Consider the following 18,877-nt stretch of genomic DNA (forward strand, 5'->3'; position numbering starts at 1 on the left):
TGATTCACAGGCTGTAGCCAATGGATTGGCTGCATGGTTAAGGACTGGGAAAGAGCACAATTGGAAAATTGGTAAAAATCTGGAGAAAAAGAACATGGGTAGATCTCTCCCAATGGACAAAGGATGTGAACATATTTGTGTCCCATGTAAATGCTCATAAAAAATGGCATCAGCAGAGGAGGAGCTCAATAATCAAGTAGACAGGATGACACATTCTCCAGACAGTCAACTCTTTCCCCAGCCATCCCTATCATTACCCAATGGGCACATGAACAAAGTGACTGTGGTAGCAGAGATGGGGTTATGCATGGACTCAACAACATGGACTCCACTCACCAAGGCTGACCTGGCTACAGCTGCTGCTGAATGCCAGATCTGCCAAGATCAGAGACCAACACTGAGCCCCAGATCTGGCACCATTACCCATAGTGACCTGGTGGCAGATTGACTACACTGGACCACTTACTCCACGGAAAGAACGATACTTTGTTCTTACTGGACTTGTTCTGTTTATGGATTTGCTTTGTTGAATTTAATGTTTGTGTCAAAATCACCATCTGTGGCCTTACAGAGAATGCCTTATCTACCATCACGACATTCCACTCGGTATTGTTTCTGACCAAGAAACTCACAGCCAGAGAAATACAACAGTGCTCCCATGATCAGAGAATCCACTAGTCTTAGCATTCCCCACCATCCTGAAGCAGCTGGCCTGATAGAAAGATGGAATGGCCCTTTAAAGACCCAGCTACAGCACCAGTTAAGTAGCAGCAGCCTAGAGAGCTGAGGCAGGGCAGAGTGCTCCCGAAGGCTGTATGTGCTTTGAATCAGCATCCAATATATAGTCTGGTTTCTACCTTAGCCAGGATCCATGGATCCAGGAATCAAGGGGTGGAAAAGGCCATTGTTCCACTCACTATCATGCCTAGTGACCCACTAGTGAAATTTTGGCTTCCTGTTGCCATAACTTTAAATTTTGTTGGCCTAGAAGATTTTGTTCCAGAAGTGGGAGTGCTCCTGCCAGGAGCCACAACAAATATTTCATTCACTGTACTGGAAACACAGAAGTCCCCCTGGCAATTTTGAGCTTCTGATGCTCTTAAGCCAACAAGCTAACAGTGTTAGGAGGGGTGATTGAGCCAGAATACCAAGGGAAAATTGGATTGCTTCTCCACAATGAAGGTGAGAAAGATTGTGTATGGAGTGCAGGAGATCCTTAGGGCATCTTTTGGTGCTACTGTGTCCTGTGATTAAAACCCAGGCAATATGACAAAGGGCTTCAGGAATAAAGATATGGGTCACTCCTCCAGGAAAAGGGTCAAAATCTATTGAGGTGCTTGCTGAGGGTGGAGGAAATCAGAATGGGTAGTAGAGGAAGGAGGTTACAAATGCCAACTAAGGCCACAGGACCAGCTGCAGAAATGAAGATTATAATTTACATAAGGGTTTTTGTTGGATTTTGTTAAGAATGTATTTGTGTGTGTGTGTGTGTGTGTGTGTGTGTGTGTGCGTGTATATGTGTGTGTGTATATATATATATATATATATATATATATATATATATATATATATATATATCTTTGTGTTTTCTTTCTTTGATTTCTTTTTCATGTACTGTAACATTAATTGTGAGAATATCAGTGATTGTCATATTTAAAAAACTAAACAAATGTCCCTCAAGGGACATTGCTACCTATTCTAAATTTATGTTTGCAGTTGTCCAGGGGAAAGTTATATAATGTTAGGTGTAATTATGACCTGATTAAATACATAATAGTTATATCACATTTAGGTTTAATTATGACCTGATTAAACATATAATAGTTATATCATGTTAAGTGTAATTATGAACTGATTACATATATAATGTGTTGGCTACTTTATGTAGTATAGTTATATCATGTTGGGCATAATTATGACCTGGTTATTGTTTTCATCTAGAAATTAAGCATGACATAACTTTGTGCCAAGTTGACAGGGGGTAGACTTATATGACAGCTATTCTAGGTTGTAAACTTGACTGTATCTGAAATTAATTAAATCCCAAGTGGCTGAATAGTTTTTTTTTTCTTAATTAAGTCATTTGACATGGGAAGACCCATTATAATTCAGAGCTTTTGAGATGGGAAGATCCACCTTTAATCTAAGCCACATCCTCTGCTGGTAGCCTATATAAAAGACACAGGAAAAGGGAGCTTGCTCTTTTTGCCTGCTTGCTCTTGTTGGCAAATCGATTCCTTCCCTGGCACTAGAGCCTACTTCTTCAGGATTCTGAAGCTGTGAACATCTGGCCTGTGGCTGGCACAACCACTGGACTCTTGGGCCTTCTATCAGTAGACAACCACAGCCTGTAAGCCATCCTAATAAGCCCCCTTTATCTGCATTCATTCTATACGTTGCTCTAGAGAACCCTGACTAATATGCTGCTGACAGCTGTGATAGCATACATTATATTGGAGGCATGGGGTGTGCCCCTGAATTGAAGTTATCTTATGTAAAACAGATCTGAAGCAGATGAGGACTGATGTGCCATTGAAGATTGGTTCCTAATGAGTTTACAATGTTAGGAATGTTAATTTCCTGTGCATACCAAGACTACTGTGACAGAGAAGTGATCTTGAATGGTCCTCACACGTGTTACATATAGCGCTAATGTGCATTTAGAGACATCTGATTGGAGTTCCAGTTCGGTTAAATAAACCATGCTTTCTTTTTTCCTGCATTTTCTGGCAGGTGAAAACACATTACATTCCTTACACTTCGGCAGTCCAGAAATGTGATGTAAGGTCATAAGGAGACAGTCTTTTCCATTAAAACTCATCTGAATGGAAAGCTGACTCTTAAGTCTTACAGAAAACTTTGTATCATCAAAAGAGCAAATTAGAAATAAAGATTTCTTAAAACGTCCAGATGTAATGTAGACTGTAAAAACTTAAGTGAAGGATATTTTAACAAAGCCTCTTAATGGCACGTGGATCACCCTAGGGTGAACTTTCAACATCAGCACGTGGGAATATAAAAAGCCCTTCCGTCCAAAACAGTGGCCCAAATGTGGTCTTTGTTACCAGAATGCCTTAAGCTTTACTCTGACTCATAGATTAGTAAACTTTAATGACCCTAATAGTTTACAGAAGTTGATAAGCATTTAATTCACAGTGAAGTAAGTCCTAATAGTTTTCTTTTTCTTTTTACATGATATTTTTATGCTCTATTTAAGATCAGAGTGTGTCATAAAAGTGAAAGGAGCTTGTGTGAGGTAGTTTGATTTGATTTTCCACATGAGTCTCTGAGTTAAGCCAGAGACCTGAAAAGTAGGCGCCAGAACCTATCAACACCTATGCCAATGCTATGAGTGAGTGAAGGCTTCTGAAGGAAATCCATGTGAGTGCTGGGGAAAGCTGCGACTCATGCACCGGCTGGCCTGCGTGCTGCTCAGCCAACGGCAGCCCAAGTCCCTGAACCTGAAACCCCTATGAAGTCATTCTGGGGCTCTGGGGAAAATCATATAAACATTTCAAAACCTGAGCTCTGCACATCATCCAGAGTGAACGTCGAGAGCTTCAGTTTCCTGAGCTGATGGGACTAGAAGTGGGTGAGTAGCATCGGGGATCTCAGACTCTTAGAGCCTGCATGCGCTCATAAAAGTTCAGCTTCTTTCTGGGAGGAAAAGATCATGTAAATCAAAGGCTACACAAGAAACGAAGCCTGGGAGCCTCAGCAATTTGTCACTAAGTGATCATCAAACAAAGCTGCCCCTACATCCTCATTAGACAGAGGCCATCTGAGGTAATTGCCGGTGAAGTGATGGGAGGTCTGTGATTAGCATAAAAAGAAGGAGAGAAAGTGTGGGACAGGTTGGAAGAAGAGCAAAAGAAAAAAAAAAAGGATTTGATGTTGGGGTTCATATGCTATTGTTTCTACTTTTCCAATATTGGAAAAGATACGTGTTTTAGGATGCAGTGCAGTGTACACTGTTTGCCTAAGTAGTGGGTTCCATTCTTAGTTCCCTCCCCCCAAAACTCATAATACAACTAAATATATAGGGATACATATACCAATGCTGGGTATGTGAGTGAAATCCTAGCAAGTTAAATATTATCAGAAGATAACTATTTTTAATGGTCTGCAATGTTGTTATTGTTCCTCTCGTTATGATGAATGGACAAAACTTGATAGTATTTAAGAACATTCGCATTCCTATCAAATAATTAACATGTTGTAGTCATTAAAAGAGTTATCTTATTTGGTAACTCGAGTCTTATCTTACAAGTTGACTCTAAGTCTCTTATCTAGACAAGCGTATCTTAATAACATGAATTCTTGACGGTATATCTTAAATATTGTATTTCATCCTCCAGTCTCCAGCTGTCTGACATCATCATCAGGCACCCGACAGTGCTCTAGATAGGCATCATCACTGAGCTCTGTAGTATTTGGTACTTCCAAGTCAACACTTCCTACATTGCTCTCCTTGCCTGAGAGTCTAGAACAATATACACTGTGCGTGTTTCTCTCAATTCTGCCAGCTCTTTTAAGCGCCCTATGTGGGTGCTGGGAGCTGAAGTCTAGTCCTCTAAAAGAGCAGCAAGTGCTCTTAACCACTTTCCAGCCCTTCTTGCATTGTCACTGACATTTTCTCTAGGCACATTGAAAGCAGTCTTCGGTGGCTCCCCACGTAAACACTGGCATGCCGTGAATCTGTCTTCCCATTTCCTCACATTGGAATCTTTCATGAGTTATGCAAGCATTCCGTGGTCTCCAGTACAATTTCTAGGCTAGTTTCAAAGATGTAGCTGAAGCTCTGAGTGACCCTGGAACTCCACCCCGGCCCTAAATAGGCAAGTCTCACTAAGTCCAATCTCATTTTATATTCGTTTTCCCCATACTCCCCGTGTTGAACCAGTAGCCACATTCCGTGACTCCTGCTGGCCCTTGTTCTAAATGTCTTTCCTTTTTCAGCTGGACCTTGTCTCCCACCCAGGATTATGTTAAACGCTATCTGCAGGTCATTTCATACCATCAGCAACAGAGACTCAGAACCAACACAAGAAACTGAGAAATTTGGTATATATTCTTCTCAGATCTTATAATCTGTGGGGCTACTGAGGAAACCTGTAAGAATTGATGATTTTAAGTCATAGTTGGCCTTAGGTTCCAACTCTCTTCTTTTTAGATAAGGTTAAAATTGCTGTTCTCTCCTTCCTTTATCTGAGAAAAATAAGGCAATACACTCTAACTGGGTGAACAGAATTTTAAAATAAGTTATGTTTGTAAAATGTTTAGTAATGTTTACAAAATTCAGGGTTGGGAAATTTAGCTCAGGGGTAGAGTGCTAAGCTCCGGGTTCGATCCCAGAATTAGGAAAAAATAATCCTAATTGTCTCCCCTCACAAGTCTTGTTTTCTACTATTCACTGGTTTGACTTATTATTATTATTTCATCTTTTTGTACTTTATGATATAAAATTTTTATATCATGCACATTTTTATACTCCATGATATGAATATACCATTTCTAGTCAGACACTACTTTATGATTAGACTATTTTCAAATGTGGCTACAGAAAATGTCAATGAAAGTGAAAGAAGGGGTTGGAAAGTGGTTAAGAACACTTCCTGATCTTCTATAGGACCAGAGTTCAGTTCCCAGCACCCACGCAGGGAGATTTACAATCACCTGCAACTCCAGCGCCAGGAGATCCAACCCCCTCTTCTGGCCCACACCTGCTCACACACAAACACACAGACAATTCTACACATTTTTAAAAACAAGGAGCAAAACTTTCAGGTAGCGCCACATGTTAATAAATGTTCTTTAAATAGCACATTCCAATTTATATAGTCTCAGCAGCCATGTGTTAACCAGTGCCTCCTACCAAACCTCATTGTATTCCCTCACAAGGACTGTCCTAAAATGCAAATACAAATGAGTAAACCGGAGCCTTAACCTTGCAGTAATTCCCACTGACATACAGAATAGGGGTCTGTCTCTGCCTGGAGCACGGTTCGTGCTTTCCCACTGGCTGTGGCTTGCTGTATACCTCTCTGACTGACCTAGGTCTTGATTTGCCCTCCAAAGTCATTGAAACATCTGCCCTTACCTTGAGATGCCTACCAGACATCCCACACTCAACAGGCGCCATATTATAATTATGATCTTTCCTATCATCTCAATTTCTCATATCACAGATTTTGGGTCAGTCATTCTTTTTATTTTTGTCTTCGTCTTTGTTTTTGTTGTTGTTGTTGAGACAGGTTTCTCTGTGTAGCCTTTGCTGTCCTGAAGCACACACTCCCCGCCCCCCTTCTCTCTCCTCTCTCTCTCTCTCTCTCTCTCTCTCTCTCTCTCTCTCTCTCTCTCTCTCTCTCTCTCTCTCTCCCTCTCTCCCTCCCTCTCTCTCTCCCTCTCTCTCTCTCCCTCTCTCTCAACCAGGCTGGCATCGAACTCAGATCTGCCTGCCTCTGCCTCAGTCATTCATACTTTTGCCTTTTCTCTCATTCTTTTACAATGTATATAATTTTCCAACAATAAATCCAAATGACTCTAACTTTGACATACACCCAGGATTCCACTGATCCTCTGGTGGTACCTCCCCCTGAGCCATCTCTCTCTCTCTCTCACCTTGCCCATAGGGGCCTCCTATGACTTTTAAGCACCACACACATGTCATGCCTTTACTCGAAGTCTTGCAGTGACCTCCTTTTGCTTGGGGGGTAAATTTAAATTCCAAGGTTCTGTGTGATCTACTCCTACTGCCCTACCGATCTCACTCCATACAGCCTGCTGGCAAGCTGGCGTCACTCCAACACATTCCCCCCACACTAGAGCTCAAACTCCCGAACCAGGCTCTTGTCTCTTGACTCGATAGACTATTCCTTCTGCCTTCTGCTCAGAGTAAGCTTCCTGTGGCAGACAGGAAGCTCAGCCCTCCATCTTCCTTCATATCTGTAACAGTGAATGACACCCAAGCTAGCTAACTTAATATGGTAAGAGGCTCCCCTCCAAATGCCTGGGTTTTTTTTTTCCATTTTCCTTTTTTGATTTATTTTTTAAAATATTTTTAAGCCAGGGATGGTGGCATATGCCTTTAATCCCATCACTCTGCGGGCAGAGACAAGAGGATGTTTGTAAGTTCCAAGCCACGCTGATTTGCATAGGGAGTGTCAGATGGGAGTGGGCTTCATGGTGAGACTCAGTTCTGAGTTCCCTATTCCTGTTTTCTTATTCTGAAGAAAATGGTTATTCTTGCTAAATAATAATCAGTATAAATTATTTTCCTAGGAACCATGGCCAGAAGAGAATTTAGAGGTAAGATGAAAATATGATATGTGCATTCATCAAGAAAATTGCTGCAGGTAAGATGATAAATTCAATGAGAGAAAGATTTTGTTTGCTATATTTACAACATTTTATATTAACACTAAAGGCGGTGCTGATCAAGCTCAGTTGCTGGGGTGTTTACAATGAACAGTTCCATCGAGCACTGCATAACGCTAGGCATGGTGGTGTTTATCTGTACTAAATCTCACTGGGGTGAAGGCAGGATGGGGAGAGTTCAAAGTCATCTTCTTTTTGTGACTTTCAGGACCTCCTGGACCACAGTTGGATCTCCTGAATGATCACATACTCATATTCTCTTTTCTTCCTTTACTTTTCTTCCTTTATTGCTTCTTTCCCATATAAATGCACACACGCACACACTCACACACGCACACACACGCACTCGCACACACGCGCACGCGTGCGCACACACACACGCACACACATGCATATATTTAAAGCATTTCTCATACTACATGGTAAAACACTATGTAATCTATTTATATCTATTTATGTTTACTTTACTTAAATATTGTCAATTTCCATGGTGAATAGAAATGTTTGTCTATGTTGTCCAATAATGTCTTTCAAATACCTAAGAATAATGTAAGTGGTAACGTGATTAATTCTTAACATATGAAGACCACATTTCAGGCAGTACCCAGCCCTACCAGTTATGGCCTGGGCTGCACATTCAGATTATTTAGACAAATGAAGGAAGTAAAGTGATGAAAAACAAGGACGTGGGGGTGAAGTGGCTCACGTTGCATCCAAAGATCTGCTGCAGAGCCAGGCACTTGCTAGGCAGTACTTGTGGCCTAGGGGGCAGGATGCCCCTGTGTCCTATTTATTATCAAGTCCAGGCCAAAACTTCCAATTTTCAATCTTTTAGACTTTCAGTTCTAGCAGTAGATGGATGGATGCTTTCACAAGCAAGCATACATATAGAATTGAATTTCATTTTGTACATTTGTATGCTCTTTTGTAACTTTTTCCTGTGCTCATGGTTCTAAGGTACCAGCTTGATTCTATGATAGCAACTTGAAAAATAAATTTCTAGAATTGAATTAAAAGTTCTCAACCTAAAGGTCATGGCAGTCTGGGCCCCAACTGTGGGCTGTGACCCTGGGGAACTTCCTCTGCAGGCTACACACACTTCTTATGTGTTTTCACAACTAAGCTTGAGCTCCCCCCCCCACCCCCTCCCTGCCCCCCCCATCCCGCCCCTGCCCCCCCTCAAGCCTTTCTATAGTCTCCTTCCTGTTCCCCAGTACACAGTACCTGGGGCAGGCTTCCAGCACACACACCAGAGTTAATCTGACTACCTGCTTCTGCCTGGGGCGAGAAGAGAACCAAGCAGCCTTGGCTCTCTTTCAATACTTATGGCGGATTCAGGATTGGTATCTTAGATCAATGCACATTGCTAAATACCTGAGTTTTTCAGAAAAGAAAAAGGCAATATGAGCTCACTGAATTTAAGCAGCCAGAACTACAAGGCCAGTCTCCCTCTTTACAATTGTATTTGAGATAACGGAGCATTCTGAAGTGAAAGAAAAATGGCACGTCACAAATCCTTTCTAGTCCCATGATAAAATTAAACTCTAAAAACTATAAACGGCATTGATAATTTTCTTTACTTATATTTTGTATCTTTTAGAGATACTTAAGATTGATTTTTAAAACATTTTTTTACATCTCCAAGAAGTAAGAGCTACAAATAGTTTAGGAGAAAAGAAAAAAAAAATCTAGTATTTTTTGATTCCCCCTAAGCAGGCGGAAAGAGAAAAATTGGACAAAGGCTGCTGACTGCATTTTCGAGGTATTCCACAAGATGTCAGTATGCAACTGAGCAACTTCAGTTGGGGTGAGGGGTGTTTTCCCTTAAGTAGAACAATAGAAGGCCTTTCCCTCATTCTGAGATCTGCCACCATAGCTTTGTTAACCCAATTCATAAACATAATTTTATGCATATTTCATTATTGTAAACAAGGCTTTTAATATATTCTTACACTAGTTTGTAAATAATGGATTTTTTTTATCTTAAATTTCTTCTCTACAACATAAGTTCAAATTCTTCTGATCAAATTACAGCCCTTAAATATGTTGATGGGTCTAGGATTGATCTTCAGCCCCAAGATTCCCAGCCCAGTCAAGGATCTGAGGGAAATCTTACGGATGGAAAATATTAGTGAAGCGCAGAGGAATTTCATTTGGTATATGTCATATGCCATATGGTATATGGGCATCCAACCTATATGCCCATATATGTGTGTGGCTGCCAGTGTATGGGTGTGTGCATACATGTGGGAGCTTGCATGTGTATGTGCGTGTGTGTGCGTGAGTGTGCGTGTGTGTGAGTGGGTAGGTGGGTGTGAGTATGTATGGGTGGGTGTGTACACATGTTGTGTGTGTGTGTGTGTATGTGTGTGTGTGTGTGTGTGTGTGTGTGTGTGTTTGAGTGCATGCAGGGGACATTGGCCTTCTCTTGACATTATTTCTTTGTTCACCAACACCAAACCACATGCTGAGCCCCTACACCTGACCAAACTTCAATAGTGATCATTAGAAGAAAGCTGGTGTCTTTCCCTGTTGTTATTACCAAGGCTCAATAGTCAGAAGAAAGCCACCCAAAGGACGTTCTTAAATAACAATAACCACAGCCCCGAAAGACTTCCTTACGTCACTTGTAGTTTTATCTTGCTTTTCATGTTTTTCTCGGTCATAAGCCATTTTCTTCAGCAGTTTCTTCATGGCTTTTCTTTCCTTCTTTTGGCTTTCAGTGTTTTGCTTCCTCACTTGGTTTACAATAAACTTCGGAATCTATGGAGAAAAGAAATTCAGCTTAAGGAAGAAAGAGACATGGAACCTTTTAAAGCCAAGTACTTTTATTCTTTTTCTTGTTTTTAATTTCAAGAGGATTAAAGGTTCTGTTTCAAGATTAAGCCATTTAAATGTGCCCTTCATTAACTCTATGAAAAGAAATGTACCGTGCACTTTCTTTGGCCAGGAACAAGGCATGCTCTTGGTGTAATTTACCACCCACTGTTCAAGGTTCCAAAAGGGACTTTGTGAAGTTCAAGGACATAGTGGCCTCTTCCGTGCCATGGATGTCAACGTAGGAAGTTCCCTGAGGGGACCTTGGTGGAGGCCACCACCGCTGCAGTTGTGCCCTGAGCCATTACCCCTCTCCAGCTCCTCTATGCTATCTGACTCACAGTTGCCTTCCAATACACCAGACGGCCTCTACTGTCACAGGATAAAAAAGTTCACCCATCAAAAAAAGCCAAAAATTGCTTAGTGGTACACCTAGAGATATACTGTACTTCTAAAGTTAAGGGAAAACTTATCCTTAGAAATTACATTAAGAACAAAATCTTAGGTCATTAAAATGTAGCTATAAAATAATGTTCCTAAAATAGGCAGACATGATAATTGACTGTTACTTTAAATATATTTAAAGTAACCTACACTAGTTGCCTTTGGATAAAATTTAAAAAGCCTTGAAAATCTAGGGATTATCTTTTTGAATTAAAAAAAAAACACTGGGATTAGTAGAAGCTCACATTAAAGATTAAAATAGTTAATATAATTTGTCTTGGAATTTCTTTAGTTTATTTTTCTAAATGCTTATAAAAAGGATTCTCTTTGAAAAAAAAAACCTACAAATTTCATTGAAAAATGAGATTGTAATCAACTAAATCTCTTATCATCATCTATGTTGATTATCTGCCAAAACGTAAACTCAACATAAGAGTAAAGCAGGAAGCTGCGTCCATCATTTCAGCATTCAGGGCACAGAGTGTGTGTGTCCCTTTAAATAACAATTCTCTGGAAAACGAGGGAATGATCAGAAGCAAAGACAGCATGAGCTCTTTAAAACATGGCAGCCTAAACACTGAGCAAAGCAGAAATGGGCTGACGGAACCACATAAAAAGTACCATTTACAAGGCATGTTTTCTTGACCTAATTTTATGATTTTAAAATAGAAATTCACAAGGCCTTCCTTACCTCTGTGAATAAAATGCCTTTAATACCTCAGCACTCACAAACTTTAATGGCAATTTTATAAGGTTGGCAGCCAACATGCATTTTTAAGCCATTAAGAAAAAAGGCATATTGCTTTTTAATATCAACTTTATAAAGTTATTTTCATGAACACTATGAACAATTGCTAGAAAATTACATAAGCATTATTGCAGTTTTAAAACAAATACCACATTTTTCTTTTATGAAAAACTTATCTAAGATTGTGTGTGTGTGTGTGTGTGTGTGTGTGTGTGTGTGTGTGTGTGTATGTGTTTTAGAAAAAGAATGCTGGGAGAGGAGAAAGATCTTATAGTAGAGGAGAAAGGATTATGGAATACATATCACAAAAGATAAAAAAGAGTACCACCTGGAGGGAAGAAAGAGAAGCTGCCAGAAGGAATGCTGGCAGTGAGGGGAAATAAGTATAAGCACACACACACAGACACGCACTATATGATGATGTCACTATGAAACCCAGTACTTTGTACACTGACCTGAAAAATTAAGTTAAAGACATATACTTACTGTCCATAGAAGTTTCTGGTACTTAATCAATAAGTGCATGACATTTGCTGTCCCAGCTGCCATTTCAAATTCTCGCTGGTCACTGGACTTCAAACCCAGTGCATGGCACATGAAGAGATTTGGGGCCATGACCATTGCTACATTCACAATTGTCATTTTGTTCTTCTCTTTATTATCTATGACTCTTTGGAGAAATTCAAGCAAGGCCTACAACAAAAATGTCCAAAATTTCTGTCATACATGGAACTAAGAGATTAAGGCATTGTATCCTATAAAAATTTTACATTGTTAAAAAAAATAAGTTTATTTAACTCTTAAGCCCTTCTGAAAAAGTCATATTAAAAACCACCTGTTATGGAAGCTTCCTATGATATATTCATAACATATAAAGTGTTTAAATGGAACTACCTTGAAGGGGACAATGTCCCTCACTATGTTTATCATAGCTAGAAAATGAAAACCCAGTACCAGAGATAGGCTGTCTCTTGTGGAGTTGTTGGCTAATAGTTATTTCCATTGCTTTTGACAGCATGAGCCTGTTGCTGAAAACACCACATACTTGACTCATAGAATGTAGAAAAATTAAGATAGTGGTGACTGCAAAGGTTCATCCCTACATGCTAAATTTCATAGTGCTAGAAGGTGCCATGTATGCTAGAAGAGAAAGTTAACATCAGTCTTACCCAGCTGTGAACTCTGTGAACCACAATAATAACTAGCCTAGTAAATGGCCACTGATGTAGTAATGTATGGGAGTAACCAACCATTTTCTGATCAGATATAAAGCCTGCTTCACAAGAAGGAAACTATACTTGATACCATTATCTGGTCCAAGAACCTGTGGCTATGCAGATCATAGACCATAGGCAAGAACCTACTACTATTACTATGTTAAGTGAAAACAGTATTAAACCAACTCCTAAAGACTCAGCGTTAGACCCATAGAGCAACATCACTCTAAAGTCTCAGCGTTAGACCCATAGACCAACATCACTCTAAAGACTCAGCATTAGACCCATAGACCAACATCATCCTAAAGACTCAGTGTTAGACCCATAGACCAACATCACTCTAAAGACTCACCGTTAGACCCATAGACCAACATCATCCTAAAGACTCAGTGTTAGACCCATAGACCAACATCACTCTAAAGACTCAGCGTTAGACCCATAGACCAACATCACTCTAAAGACTCAGTGTTAGACCCATAGACCAACATCACTCTAAAGACTCACCGTTAGACCCGTAGACCAACATCACTCTAAAGACTCACCGTTAGACCCGTAGACCAACATCACTCTAAAGACTCAGTGTTAGACCCATAGACCAACATCACTCTAAAGACTCACCGTTAGACCCGTAGACCAACATCACTCTAAAGACTCATTGTTAGACTTATAGACTAACATCACTCTAAAGACTCATTGTTAGACTTATAGACTAACATCACTCTAAACCCTCATCAGAAAACTTTGTTCTTTAGGTTGCAGTTAATACAGAGATCCACAACTAGCTACGGTGCAGAGCCTAAGAGACTACAGAATGCTGAGCCCTAAATTGTACATCTGTATCATACACCTTGCCTTGAGACTGAAGGATTGATGGGGAAGAGGGGACCGAAGGTTGTAAGAGCCAGAGGTGACAGACGTCTACAATGAAACAGTATTTACCAGACACAGCATCTCCACATATGAACTCACAGTGGCTTTGACAGAATGAATGAGACCTGCACAAGCCAACCAAAACCCATCATGGAGGGAGCAGGGGAGCACAAGGTCACATGCCTAACAGAGGAGCCACTGGCATTTGATAGCGTCTGGGAGGAAAGCCAGGAACTGGCCCCACTCCCAGGAGAATTTGGGCTATACAAACTGGATTCAATGGTCATTAATGAAAAAAAAAAAGAAATTATCAATAATTAATAAAATAGTTAATTATCTTAACTATCAAAGAATTAATAAAAGTGATATTTAAAATAGAAAAAAATGTTAAAAGGAGTCCCAGCTGTGATATACCTCATCAGATAAGACGACTTGCCTTCAAGCCTGCCAATTTGAGGCCAAGCATCAGAACCCACATGGCAGACAGAAATAACCAAGCTCTAGAAGCTGGTCTCTGAAGTTCACATATGTACTATCATCCATGCACCCATGCATATGAACACACAGATAAATAAATATTAAAATATTAAAAATAAGTTGTCAGGAATAAGGATAGCTGAGATAGTAAAGTGCTCAGTATATAAGCATACAAGCCCAAGTTCAGTTCCTAGAACCCATGTAAAAGTTTGAATTAATCAGTGTGTTTAAAGAGGCAGAAATAGGCTTATTCACCAACCTGCCTTGGCTAATCCAGTGATCCCTAAGTCAATGAGAGACCCACTCTCAAAAAACAAGGTAGTCACCTCCTTAAAATGATATCCAAGGTTGGCCTCTGGCCTACACACACACCAAAACAAAAACAGGCATACGCATACGCATGTGAATTGTGTGTAACCACAGTCAGCTGTCTATATCCAACAGACTTGACCAGCAAAACTCTTCTGAGAGACTAATGAAGCCCCAAATGGTGCTTTGCTTCTCCAAGACCATTGTACTGGGCAGTAAGGCAGAGAGTACTTCTGATATGGCAGAAAGATGTGTGACAATCCAGCCCTTTGCGCCTACAGGAGCTGAAGAACACTGAAAAATAACTTAAAATATCATATAAACATTCCATGTTTCAGAAAGTACTAATTCTTTCACCTCAAAGAAGGAAGGAGGGAGGGAGGGGGAGGAAAAGAATGGGGGTAAGGAGGGAGGGAGGAAGGTGAAGGAAAGGGAAAGAAATGAAATCAAAACAATGGGAAAAACAAGAAAAGAAAAGTCTTTGAGAAAGTGCACTCGACCACAGTTTCTTTCTCACTATGGGACTCCATAGCCTGCTGGCATAAAACCTACACAAAATGAGCTTCAAGATAAAAAACAAACAAACAAACAAACAAACAAGAAAACAAAGAGAGGTTTCAGAGCAGAAACAAAAACAAAAGGAAAAACCAAAGACAGGGCATTAGGGCCATATCTTGTATCAGGTTTAGTTGCAATATAGACCTCAGCCATTTGAAGCTAACTAAAGGCAAAGGCTTAGGATCTCACAGTAAAATTTATGTATCTAATATCTGGTACAGTGCTTAGAAAGCTAAATTGCAATCCAAGCATTGTGTTGTATTGAAGCAACATGTTCACAAACGAGGACAAAAGATTAATTGAAGTTTAGGAAAAAATATTTAATTTTGTTCCACAGAGACTAGAATGGTTTCTCAGGGACCAAGTGTATCTCTTTCTTTATGAGCATAAATTACAAAGATTAGATAATTATTTTAATTGTGGTGTGCATATGCAACAAGAATTGTTCAAAATATTGCTAGAGGAATGCCAGAGAGAAAAAGGAGGGAGAGAAAGGGGAGGGGAGGAAAGGGGGGAAATGAAAGAAAAGTTAGTAAGATGTTGGCTCAGCCCTTGGAAAAGCAATTTTATATAATTCCTGATTGTTTTGTAGTTCTTATTGCTACAGGCAGGTTATTGTATATATGTGAAATAATATAAATGCATGTGTAAAAAGAAAAAAAAAAACGAAAAAGCAACAGTTTTCACCTACACTGAAAAGCGCACTGTTTTAAGCACTTATAAGAATCAGGCGTGGTGGCGCATATCTTTAATCCCAGCACTCAGGAAGCAGAGGCAGAAGGATCGCAGTGAGTTCGAGGCCAGCCTGGTCAACAAAGTGAGTCTAGGACAGACCAGGCTATACAGAGAAACCCTCTCTCAAACAAACAAACAACAGTAAACCTAAAACAACAACAAAAAATCCCCCCAAAACAAAAGCAGTTATAAACCATGCAGAGAGGCTGGTGTGAGGGGACCAGGTCCCTACAAACCGACGCCTGAGGCCCGAGACATGATACTACTCATTAGCTACGAGTGCTCATCGACTGTCTGTTTTCAATAGCTCCATAAAAAATGTGTTCCTATGTAAAATGGGAACACTATTCTCCTATCTGTTAATGAGTGTGATGACATATGTACCAGAGTTTTAAAATTAAATGAAATTATCTTTAAAAGAGGAAGCCAGAGAAATGACTCAACAGCTAAGACACATGCTCTTGCAGAGGGACAGAGTTTGATTCCCAGCAGCCACTGGGAGATCTATAACTCAAGCCCTCTTCTGGCCTCTGAAGACACTCATACCATGTCCCTCCCCATACATAAGCAAACATAACACCTTTTAAAGGAAGTGTGGGGAGCTGGGCAGGTGGCTCAGTGGTTAAGAGGAGTCCCTGTCCTTGCAAACCTGAGTTCAATTCCCAGTACCTATGTTGGACACCTCATAACTCCCTATAACCCCAGCTCTATGCGGATCTAACACTCTCATGTGGACACCAAAATTACTACATATGCACACGCGCGCACACACACACACTTAAAAATTAAAATTAATCTTTTTAAAAATTGAAACTAAAAGGTATAACTGTGGGTAGCTATAGTAATAAAGACCCTTTCTTGATACATATAAATAAGCCTTCCTTGATTTTCCAAGTCAAGCATGGGAACCGCTCATGGAGCCAATGTGTGGGAACCTATGACAGAAGCAATGTTGGCACAGTAGTTTGTCCAAAGGCTTTGTCCCTCTCCATCTGCACAGAATGCCGTGCCCCACCATGACCTAACTTACCCTCAGGCTTGCCCTGGGACTGTTTTTCACAAACAGCACAACACAAGGTTCTCTGTTTTCAGATGGCAGTGGAAGGAGTGACACGAGGGATGGAGAAGAAGAAGGAACTTTACAATGAGCTTCCCCAAGGCACACCTCAAAGGAGCATCCCTCCTCACAGAGTGTAAATATAGTTCATCTCATGCTTTCTAATGATGCTTCTATTAATAGGCATCTTTTAACCAAAGCCAGCTAAATAAATGCAATTACTTCGCTGTATCTCTCAGAAGTTGACCAAACAGCATTTTTACCGTTAATTAAAAACCTACACTTTCACTTTCAGACAACTCAAGTAAAAATGTTTAAGTATTCCTATACACACATCTATATAGAAGCAGAATAATAAAAGAATATGCCTAGACTTCGAAGGCCAAGTCCAAAGAAGGGCTCTAGAGCGGCACTGCCTATCAGCCACCACAGTGGAATGGGCTTCCTCCAATTGGTCTTAAGAGGGGTAGGTCTATTTGAACTCATGGGTCTTCCAGGTCCCTTTACACAGCTCATGTGTTCCAGGCTGGCCTTAAACTTGCTATGTAGCCACATTTGACCGTCTCCTCCTGCTATCCAATACCCTGGTATATGAAGAGCCTTGTGTATGCTAACGAAGCACTTTATTGCATAAGCCACATGCCCAACTATCAGGGACTTTTAATGAGTTCCAGAAAAAAAGAAAGTCCCAAGACTTGACAACTGGTTTTGTTTCCTTAATGTAAATGTTTTTCATGCACACACAGAGTCAGTGCAATGGCAAAACCAGATTAATACTGCTTCTGAATCATACATTGAATTTGCTTACTGTCTTTTTTTTAGAGTTTACAATTAATTCCTCCTCTCCACATGACAAACTTTGTGTTAATTTTGAGGCCAGGGCGCGTATATATATATATATATAAATGTGCCAAGGCTGGCCTCAAACTTGCCACCTTCCTTTCTTAGTCTCCAGTGCACTGGGATGCTCTACTATCTGAGTTACGTTTCTATGCTCATGATAAGAAGCCATGACTGAGGCAACATATAGACAGTTTAACTGGGGCTTATCATTCAGAGGGTGAGTCCAGGACCATTGTGGCAGGGGGCATGGCAGCAGGGAGCAACCATGGCACTGAGGGAGTAGCTGAGAGCTTACATCTTGATGCGTAAGCAGAAGACAGAGAAGCCTCAAAGGCTGGCCCTGTTGACACACCTCCTCCAACAAGGCCACGCCTCCTAATCCTTCCCAAATTGTTCCACCAACTGGGGACCAAGTATTCATACAAATGAGCCTATGGAGGACCTTCTCACTTAAACCACAATGCCTAGCAACACTAAGCTTAAACACTTGTTTCTAAGGAAGATTAACCAGTATGAAAACACGCCACATGGATCCAAAAAACTTCTAATAATATTAATACTAAAATCATTAAAATCAGACAGGTGAATACTTTACCAAATTACTTCAGTATAATTCTACAAGTCAGAACCCCCAGCCCTTGGAGAAGCAACTTTATGTTAACAAGTATTTTAGTTGGCCATTGTGACTTATTTAAAACTCTGCCATTTATAACTATAAACACCTGTCACATCCTCAGGAAACAGTAGGCCGTATCTGATGAGCACTGGCACTTGTATTTTAAGTGTTTGTGTGGTGGTTTACAAGAAAATGGCCGCCATAGGCTCATAAGGAGTGGCACTATTAGGAAGTGTGGCTTAGTTGGAGTAGATGTGGTCTTATTGGTGAAGTGTTCCTTTTGTCTTTCTGCTGCCTCATCTCAGGAGGTCGAACTCTCCATGCCCTCATCAGCACTATGTCTGCCTGCATGCGGCCATGCTTCTCGCCTTGACAATAACGAACTAAACCTCTGAATGGTCAGCCAGCTCCACTTGAATGTTTTCCTTTGTAAGAGTTGCTGTGGTTGGTGTCTCTTCACAGGACTAAAACCCTGACTATGCTTGTTTGCTTTCTTGTGCATGCTCATTAAATAACATTTAGAAATCACACACACACACACACACACACACAAAGGAAAAAGACACAGAAAAAGTCCACATTTCTATCAACCAATGAACTTTAATCATTTACTCTGCCAAAAGGGATAGTATTGTGAAAAGTAGAAAAACTAAAACTGATAGTGCTCACAAATCAGGCGGAGACATCTCCTAACTACAAGCCCAGCTTGGGCTGCATGCAAGACCACATCTCAAAAATACAACTGATAACAAATTTTTTTTAAAAGTTTGTTAAGATATATATATCTTATTTTATATATATAATACAAC

At 40.3% G+C, this 18,877-nt stretch overlaps 1 protein-coding gene across 4 annotated transcripts in view; it reads right to left on the reverse strand.

Annotated features, from left to right (window-relative positions):
- Window positions 1-18,877, reverse strand: part of ARHGAP18 (Rho GTPase activating protein 18) — a 219,720-nt gene that overhangs the window by 14,357 nt on the left and 186,486 nt on the right. For all 4 annotated transcript variants that reach the window (XM_084776805.1, XM_084776808.1, XM_084776806.1 and 1 more), the window contains exons 11-12: window positions 11,873-12,079; window positions 10,000-10,140 (exon numbers count right to left, since the gene is read on the reverse strand). In XM_084776805.1, coding sequence (XP_084632931.1) covers window positions 10,000-10,140; window positions 11,873-12,079 — 348 coding nt within the window. The remainder of the gene's footprint in view (window positions 1-9,999; window positions 10,141-11,872; window positions 12,080-18,877) is intronic.

This window comes from Acomys minous (genome assembly GCF_964271855.1).
Source record: "Acomys minous genome assembly, chromosome: 3".
In the NCBI taxonomy this organism is placed as follows: domain Eukaryota; kingdom Metazoa; phylum Chordata; class Mammalia; order Rodentia; family Muridae; genus Acomys; species Acomys minous.